The sequence below is a fragment of the Pygoscelis adeliae genome, unplaced genomic scaffold, assembly GCF_000699105.1.
Source record: "Pygoscelis adeliae isolate BGI_AS28 unplaced genomic scaffold, ASM69910v1 Scaffold270, whole genome shotgun sequence".
NCBI classification, from domain to species: Eukaryota; Metazoa; Chordata; class Aves; order Sphenisciformes; family Spheniscidae; genus Pygoscelis; species Pygoscelis adeliae.
In genome coordinates, this window is record NW_008823916.1 from 2,561,484 (window position 1) to 2,571,572 (window position 10,089).

General features: G+C 37.6%; 1 protein-coding gene across 1 annotated transcript in view; it reads right to left on the bottom strand.

The window, feature by feature from the left end:
• CDK5RAP2 (CDK5 regulatory subunit associated protein 2) overlaps positions 1-10,089 on the bottom strand; it is an 82,868-nt gene that overhangs the window by 68,986 nt on the left and 3,793 nt on the right. The window contains exons 2-6 of the mRNA XM_009319338.1: positions 8,566-8,676; positions 7,058-7,134; positions 5,567-5,690; positions 2,998-3,149; positions 799-958 (exon numbers count right to left, since the gene is read on the bottom strand). Of these exons, the coding sequence (XP_009317613.1) occupies positions 799-958; positions 2,998-3,149; positions 5,567-5,690; positions 7,058-7,134; positions 8,566-8,676 (624 nt within the window). The remainder of the gene's footprint in view (positions 1-798; positions 959-2,997; positions 3,150-5,566; positions 5,691-7,057; positions 7,135-8,565; positions 8,677-10,089) is intronic.

Here is a 10,089-nt window from a genome sequence, read left to right on the forward strand (position 1 = left end):
GTGAGGGGGCCAGTAGTGGAACAAAACAAAACTTAGTATATGCATTTTGGCAGGAATATATTGAATCAGTTGCTTCCTGGAAGTCTACAAATCTACCTGGGCACAGTACAAGCCGGTCCAAATTAAGAAGGAACGATTACTTTATTAATTCTGCCAGCTTTAATTTATTGTTTGAATAACCAATGGGAAAAATAAAAAAAAAAAAGAGACAACAAGCCTTAAGACCTGTTTCTACATTTCAGCTTTCAGGATACCTGTCTTTCTGCTTAAGAGCCAAGTGAAATAAAAGACTGACTCTTAGCACCTTTTGTAAGCTAAAGGCTAGACTTTCACTTTATTTTATGAGATTTTTTCATGCCTACCTCCCTTACCACAGCTTTTTCTCCAGACCATAACAGTAGAGATACTTCCCAAAAACAAACTCTCAAGTCACATTCTTAACATCTATAGACATTATGTCATCTATTGAGGGATCTTTTTACATCTAGCATTTTTTTTATATATACTTCTGTAAAGCAATTGCACAGTATCTATAATACAGGCATAAAGTCAATGGGAAACATGACCTCTCATTGAATGAATAGTAAGCATGGATAATAAGGATGAATATTGACCACCAAACCACAATATAACCAATGAATGTTAAGGAAATGGAGAAGGGAGGGAGGGAATAACTGCGGAGAACAATATTTTAAAAAATTGGCTTAAGTCACTCACACATACTGTCATGCACAAAACCTTTAAAATCCTACACCACATGAATTTTATAACATACAACTGTTCAGTCAGTTTCCTCACCTCTATCTCACTATCTTTTTCATGCCTCAAAGCAATGGTAAGTTCTCTGATTTTTTCTGCTGATAAGTTCCCATAAGATCCACTCTGAGCCTTTTCCTCTTCAAGGTGTTGAATTATAGCTTCTTTACTTTTCAATGACAGATTCAGTTGCTCTATAAGTCTAAAATAAGATTTTTTTAAATATTAATCTTGCATCATCTACGACCAATCCTCCAGTCATTGCAGTAAATCTTGCAGACAACTTTCCTAGGTGAAGACTCCAGACAATACTTACAAAACTTAGGGGAGTACTTTCACAACCCCTTCTCCCTCCAGAGAAACCAGAAAAGGTGCCATAACTTTAAAGCAAGCAACAAACAGGGTTGAGCTATCTGCAAAGTGCTCATTCTTATTTTCCTCCAGTACCATTTCAAATGTCAACACTTCAGCATCAATATTTTAGTTACACTGTCCTCCATAGCACACACAAAAAGCTTATCAATCTATTCCACTTCTTAGCACATACAACACCGTATCCTTACCTGCTATCACTAAGGGTCCCTCAAGTACCTAGTTCATTTATATTTGTACCTAAGCTGGTTCTCATTTCACATAAGCAAAAAAGTTAGGTCAGCACTACCTTCTTTGGTCAATACACATCTTGACACTTCCAGTATTCCAACCGATAAAAACAACAATGCTTGAGTTTTCTGACAGACGTAAGGGTTATATGTGAAAACATTCTGGCATAAGATGCCAGCTGTGATTCTCTTAGTATTTTGTAGCCTAGATGGTGAAGTATCTTTTTAACACAATATGAATTCCAGATGTGCTACTCCCAGACAAGTTTAAAGCATTGCACATTAATATTTGATTCACTTCAAGAAGTTAAATATTCTCTTCCTCCATTGGCGCTATGTTTTTCTGGTCCTGTGAATACTTACACTGATCTACCAGCACACAATTATACAAGATCCTGCTAACACTGGATCACAAGAGGGGGGGAGACAAAAAAAAAAAGGGGGGGGGGGGGGGGAAACTTCATCATACTCCACACAGCCTTCACTCTAGTGATCCAATCCCAACAATTTGTTTCCACACTTTAAGCACTATTTTCACACAAGCTATAGAGCTAGCAACTCAAGTACCTCTGAAAGGGACTGGTTTTATAAATCTTTCCCAGCTCAAGTCACTCAGGAGAGCAACTGTGTTCATGCAGATGACTAACAGATAGAAAGAGGAAAACAGGAAAGGGAAAGGGGAAAGGAGAGAGATAACTTGAGAGCCGGGTTATAATTACTGTGGTGGCACATAAGGTGCAGTATCAAAACCTATTAGAACAGTTTCATAATTTTACGCCAGTGAAAACTGCAATTTGGAAGTCTACAATCTGTATGCTTTTACAAAAAACTGTCTAGAAAACACTGCAAACCTTGCTTTACCATAATATAAAACCTATGAAATGAAAGCCTCAGGCCAACATAACTTTCTGTTACCAGGGTAGACCAATTATGCAGTTACTCACAGAGCAGCTACCTGCAGGGTCCAGTCACAAACAGACAGGAAAGGATAATCCAAAGTATAAGGAATCATAATGATCTTTTGATCTCCACTCCGGGCTCACGTCCCCAGACTAACTAAGCTTTACTGGGAGGCTTGCCAGGCATGTGTTTTACCCTACATCTCTCAAAAAAAAAAAATTCTCAAAGTATCGAGATTTGAGTTTACACACTTTCCCCACCTAAAGTTATTAAACAACTCACACACCTTTCCAACTACCCTCCAAACAAAGGAAAGCCAGTGCTTTGCAAAGCACAATCAAAACCATGAAGCTCAAACACACACTGTTTCTCTTCCCATTAGATTTACCAACCTCTACAGATACATCACTGGGACCGAAGAGTACATAAACACCATGAAAGCAGTAAGTGAACACAAACAGTAGAATCAAGTTCTATTCAGCAATGGTTTCAAGAAAGCAGCAAGCAAGAGGTAAGTCAGCAAAGTTACAAAGGTGCTTCAAAGCAGGACAGGCTCATGTCACATGCATACTGATTCTTCGCTGTGTTCATTTAATACCTGAACAGGAAAGATGGCCAGTAACACTCAGGTATCTGAGGGTAGGATCAAACTATTAAAACCTATATCCACGTCTACTCTTCACACTTTAAACAGTAAAGAATTCCAGTGCTTAGAAACATCACGGGCAAGAGTTCTGACCTGTCTTTCTCAGCTCCTGCAATCATATCCAGATCCTTTCCAGGGGCATTCATAATTGAAGAAAGTTTCTGCTCAGCAGCTATTCTCAGAGCTTTCTCCTTCTCTGTCATTGCAATGGCTTTTTCCACAGCTTCTTGGGAAGCTTTAAGATTCTGTAATTAAAACACACAATCCTGATGCCTATAAGAACAAAATGCTCACAAAAATTTTCACATATTGAAGTTTCTTCTACCAAATATATGTTGGTACATTTAATTTAGCAACTTTTACCAAGTAGTTTAGGCGCTTTGCAAACACTTCCGAATTCTTTCTGTCTGCATTTTCAAAATTAATCCATTTTCTGTGGCACATAAAGAAGGGAAGTTTGTTTCAAACAAGTAAAACAAATACCCTAACTGATAGCAGAACAGGAAACAAAAGTGCCCCTATGCTATAGCTTTAGATTTAGCTATTGTAATTTGGCTTTGTCCCACTGTCCTCCCACTATCATAATAAATAGCTACACTTAAATTAAAGAAGTTAAAGAAGGGCTTTTTTATTCAATCAGAGATGAAATTAATATTCACAGGCTCGCTGCAGCTAATTGGAACTCTTTCCAACATCATTTATAATATTTTGCAAGAATTGATAAAAATATGAATCAGACGTTTTTCTCTTGAACAGCAATGGAAAGAGAGAGAACACCCAGAGATTCCAGTCAACTTCCTCTAGTGACCCAACTCATGGAGACAGGGAACACCAGAAAAACCACACTTGTCATACACTATAAAAATGAATATCTGAAACAAATTTTAGGTATTGTAAGCTTCCCTGCTGCGCTCACTGAATTTTGCTTTCTACAAAATAAAAGCCTCCTCGTTGCCTAAAAAGTAATTCCCCCCTCTCCTTCAAGTCTATACTAAAAAGCATATCTCTCTGGGGGAGGGTGAAGAAAGAGTCCTTCACCATTAAGACTTCACCACTCACCCCCTCTCCTGAAAAGCTGCTCTGCCAGCATTCATCTTTCAATCAAAAACTCTGAAGGAAATTAATCTTTGTTAGCATTACTTGGTTCTATATAATTATATGGTGCTACATAAACAAGTGACTAATACTACTTTGCAATGTTTACATTCATAAGCATAATAAAATTAATGTCAGAGGCCAACACTATCTACAGGCTACAGAAAATACCGTATCACCATGAGATTAGAATATTTGCCCTTCTGTCTGTCAGATCTGGGAAACACCAGTCTGACTGACCATTGTGGTACAGAATAAGTAATTTAGGAACTTCTCTACCTATCCAATAGCACGAAGAATACTTTGAGAAATCCCAATTCCACTAAACTGAAAAAAAGGTCATGGAGATTCCTCCCTCCTCCTCCCTGAAGGAGCTCACTGCTTTATGAATACTGCTAAATTGTCCTGATAGAAAATACCATCAGGAGATTGCTACCAATATCTTCCATGACCAATTCATTCTTTAGGGATGGGAAAGCAACTATTGGAATATACCCACTTATGCCATTTCTATTTACTTACAGAAAGAGCACCAGATGCCTATCCCCCCAAACACAGCTACAAAATGCTACACCAACAGAGAAGTGTATACAGTCAGTGATGCAAAACAATCATGAGCTTATGTATTTCTAGAACTTGACACAAGCATGTCCAGCACAGACCAGTCAATATCAAATTTGTTCTTTACAAGAAACTGAACTTCTCTTTGCTTCTGAGGAAGCATGTTATTCATACAGAGAATTTTTTTTTTTGCCTTTACACTACAAAATGAGGAAAACGTGAAGCACTTCCCCTGTAAAGATATCAGCAATGGCTCAACAATAAATACAGGAATAAACTCTCTCAACCGCAGAGAGCAAGAAATTAAAAGACATTGTTAAGAATAACCCTGTGGAACAGGAGAATGTCATTCAAAAAGGCGATATAGTGACAGCAGAAGCCAATAACATTTGGCAGATAAAGGTCAATCTAACAACAGAGTGTTGTGCCTGCACGCCCAACGCAGGGAAGCGCCCACTGGTTCACCTGCCCAGAAGCTACCATAAGTAGGTGGCCTCTCTCAGCCTATAATGAACACACAAGAGTGGAGACACAAACCAAGATTCTGGGGCTTTCTATATTGCAATACTGAGGTCCCCTATAAAGATGGGAAATGACAGGAGTGCTTACAGAGTAGTTTCAGCTATTTATGAAGCTGAGACCTTATCAGTAGAAGTGTTCAAAATCCAGCCCCTCTTCCTCTAAACGGAGATTGCAGTTCTGAAAAAGTAGCCTCCTCACACTGGAATTCAGGAATCAAAGGTTTGTGCTGAATGCACCTAAATACCACCAAAAGGTACAAATTTCCTGAAGAACTGCTATCCTCATATTTGACAGTTCAAGAGCAGCTAGAAACACCTTCCCTTTCATTGTGGGATTTTTTTTTTTGGTCTGGTTTTGCACTGGCTATTTTTCCAGGAAAGCTGAAACAATTTTGAAAATATGGGTAGATCACAGTATCAAATCTCAGACAATAGTACAAAGACAGTACTGATTTCTAACTATTCCTTCAGTTTTGGCCACTCACCTCTTCCAGAAAGTTTATTCTGCTAGTCAGGATTTCTTCCATTTCTTGCATCTTCTTTTGTGCCTCTTCTTTCACACGCTGTATTTCAGCATCACCACCCTGGGCCAAGCTTTCAACTGCCTTACTGAAAGAGCATAATATAGATAGAAATCCCATTCCATATCAAAGTGGAAAACATTTAAAGTGCAAGTGGCTGATAGATTATGTACAAGCAAGTGTCTTCCACTTTATCTGTACCTGCTTGTCACTTTAAGGTTAAATACAAACATCTACACACTATATAGCAATTTTGGTGGTGTAGTCTGACAGTTCCACACACAAGCCTTGTCACAGTGGATAAGCAAGCACTTCATATGTATGATGAAAAAGTGTAGTGTTTCCTTCATATTTTTAAAGCTTCCAAATACAGTATCAAGCCTTTGGTAGAGTTGTATTTTCTACAGAAAGCAGCATCGGAATAAACTGAAGATATGCAGCTGCTGAGACTTCTCCAATTGCCTTTTCAGTAATTGTTAATACCTCGTCAGAAAAGAATAGCTAGTGTTTCCTTACTAAACAAAGGATCACCACTTGTTTATGATTTCCCCCTAAATTTTCCTTCCTATTATGAACTTGTGCAAGGTTCCATTCAAAGCCCAGCAATACCTTTTGACAGCTACCTGGAGAGACTGAACAAAAATTAATCTGGTCCTCAGGATCTAATTGAAACTAAGCCTCTCTGAATTACTGAAAAAAGGCTAATTGGTAACAATTCAATGCCATGTGAGGGAGGCCACACAAAGAAAATTCCATTGAAACTGAGGCCCATGTAGCAGTCTGTAGCTGTCAGTCATTGCCAGCTTGGATTAGTTTTGTATCAGACATCTAGAAGGAAGCAATTTAACAGGCTATTGTCAGCCCTACAGTGATCCATTGTCTCCCCAGAGCATATTCCACCTTGCCCATGCCATAAGACTATGTAGCACTATGTAATTTTTAAATAAGTAATATTTTTTTAGAAAAGAGGTTTTAACAGAAAAGCAGGAATTTTAAGTACATTCATTTTTATAACACTAAAAACCACAAGATTTATTCTAGATTAGTTCTGAACTGCTCTCTCAGCCTTACTGAGAAGCATTTTGTGTACTGTCTTGCCAATCCAGTGCTGTAAAAAAACAAGTTCACCTGTTCAGACAATTAAGCTCTTAGCTTAACTTCTACAACAGGAACGCTAAGCCATTCCCAACTAGGAGGTCATTTATTTACCTGAAAGATACAGTAGAATGAAGGATAGTATCAAAGTCACACCATCCAGTATAACTACATTAACATCATTGTGCATTTAAGAATTCACACATGTAATTTCTGTAACGAATGAAGCAATTTCTAGGTAAGTGCCCTTAAAATACTACTTTGGGATCCTTGTATTCCAAAAACATCAGGAAAAAACACATAGAAGCCAGATCTTGGAAATCCTAAGTAACAAACATTGAGAAATATACTGGTACTTACGAGGCTTTGATGAGTAGTTTCTCTCTCTCCTGCAGATCACGCTTCAGACTTTCTATCTCAACTTTCAGCTCAATGTTCTAGGACAAAAGAATCAAAGTGTCTGGAGAGAATTCAGAGGTCACCCTATCCAAGAGTTACTGGCAGTGTGTAGATTACTTTTTGCTTGGACCACCAAATACAAAGTATCATTGGGCTAAGAATACCATAGAGACATTTTAGCTTTTAAAGGACGTATTTTGAAGGTTTAAGACTTTCAGAAATCTCAAAAAGCATTTAGGACCATTGTATTCAAGCAAGACAAATCCCCTACACACATGCACACACACTTAACTACTATAATGGGGAGTAGTGCAGGTCAGCTTGGGAGTTCCTAGGGCTTTCATGCATGGTTTTTCTTTGAGCTATGAGATATTTCCTTCTCATTTTCTTTTAAAAACCTGATTGTATCAACTATCAAGGTTTTTAATAATCTTAAAATTATTTTGTTATAGTCTGAAAAGACTACTCATGACATAAGCACACATTGTACAAAGAACTACTTGGCCTGCAAGTTGACTGATACCATCTCAATACATGAGCAATTCCAAGACGACACCAGTGTAGAAGACCAGGACAGAAGACCGATCAGCAATATTCAGTTGAAACCATGACCTAGCTAAACATCAATGTACTTAACTACTGCAACAAGCATCAAGAGAGACTTAAGTTTCCATTCTATTACAGAAAAGAGATTTGATGCAAGAATCTCTTATAAATAACATGCTACTGCGTTACCAAAATGACTTCTTTACCCTTCTAGAATGCAGGCACCACCTAAGGGCATAAGAAATGCTTCCTATCATCTGTAAACCTGAAATAACCACAATGCAAGACATACTGCTTGACTCAAATCCTTCTTCCAGCTTAAAAAGATACCAGTTTTTTCTACAAACTGACATAGGAATCAAAGAGATTTCCTGAATCCTGTACAAATACGCATTCTTTCAATTTAGAGCAATAAAACCAGAAGTTATACATAACCCTGAAGCACGTAGATAAAGTTGTATTAAAGGAAGCAACTTAGAGCTGGAGTGCCCTGCCAACCTCCAGGTAGCTATACTGACATCTGATAAACCCAGGAAAGAATAGAGGTGAACTGAACTGTCCGATAGTAGAAAGCCGAGTACATACCAAATTCAGGAGAAGCAAGCTGCTGCTTCTGTTCCCCATTCAGTATATGATTTCAGTAGCACAACTACTGAAAATTCATAACCACTTACTGGAAACAACATCTCTTAGTCTGCCCCATAACTACGGACACTCACACATTTGAAACTAATTTTTCCACACCTTATAAAGGTCATTTTAATTTAGTTATTACTGAAAAGGATTAGGCCAGAATAAAATAAAGTTATCATATCAAAACTTCCAACAAGACAACTCAAAAGTTGAGTAAAACAGGTAACCTCCCCACAAAACAAACTCTTCAAAAAGATATATAATTCTATTAAATTATTCTAAATGCATACGATTTTGTATATTTCTTCAGTGGGACCATCAAACTTCTGCTGCATTCGCTCCTCCAGAAAGTATATACGAAGCTTCAGGTTGAAGTTCTCTTTTTTCAGATCAGTGATTTGCTGTGAAATAAGAAGGAAAATGAGCAAATTATGTCATGCATTTCAAACCAAGTAAAATAAAGAGTGAAAACCACTATCGTTTGGTTTTGCTCTCCACAGTGCAAGATTAGAATTCAACCCATTGGACATGATTAAACGTGTACGTATGCGTGGGTGATATACGCACACATATATATCCAAATTGTGAAGGTGTTAATAACAGCATATGATACCCAAGTCAAAACAAAAACATCCTTCCCTCCAAGATAGGGCCACCCAGGGAGCTGCAAATACTCCAAGCTCTTCAACAGGCTTCTATCTTCTCCAGCTTCAGCACGTATCACAGAACATATTTTTCTCCCACCATCCCATCCATAACATTTTTTTTCCCCATCTCCATTCCTCACCTGAACATGAAGAAATCCCACTCCAGCCTACTCCTTCTGAATGTTTTGGGGTTTGATTTTCGGTTTTGTTTTTAAGATATACAGGCACCTTGGCACAGACATAAACTTTGTGTGTTTGTGTATGATGTTATCATTTAGCTTGTGTTTATTTTTACCCTGCAAAACTGAGACACTAGCACTTAAGCAAGTAACAAGTATAAAATGGTATTGTTTAACAATATATAATACATGCTGTTGTGCAGACAGTGCTCTTTCAAATATTCCTTAAGTACTAAAACATTGTGTGACTTTACACAAAAAGAAGCCAAGAGTTTTCTAAATCTAAAAATATTAAGTAGTTCTGTCTTCTATAAAACAGAATTTGAACAAAATGTAAGATGTCACATTGAAACAAATATTTTCCTGGCAAAAGCTTGGGATAGTAGCCTTATTCATGGGAAGAAAAGCCATAAGCACACAATGCATGTGAGCCCAATCGAACACCATTAAAACCTTTATCCCATCCCATATTTCATAGTGCAATTCTTTGGGAAAAAATTGCTTATGATTTTTAACCTTCCTAGTAGAAGCAGTAACATAGTTGATGGTTTCATTAAAGAAAGGAGTCTCCCTCTGATTTTTAAGAGACTAAGCATAAAACATCCATTCTAATAAGACTTGTGTCCCCTGCCAGATGCTTTCAGCAAAAGGAAATCTAATATGTTACAGAGCTACGAATAAAATATTTATGTAGGCTTTTCCAGAACAGTATAATACCACTTGTAAAAATTATTAGCGATACAATTCTTAAAATATTTGGCTTGTGAAACCTAAGATTATTTTCTGTAACTGCACTCAGAACCTGCATCTGCAAACTATTCTTCAGTTTAATAATCTTTGCCCAGCAATATGCCTCATCATTATTCACACATTTAAATATCATCCAAGCAACTGAAAACACCCTTGACTACACAAACTTTATGGCCCATTCACACATCCTGAAGAAGCCGCTCTTTAGAAGCGGTAGCAATACACATATTTATCTTTG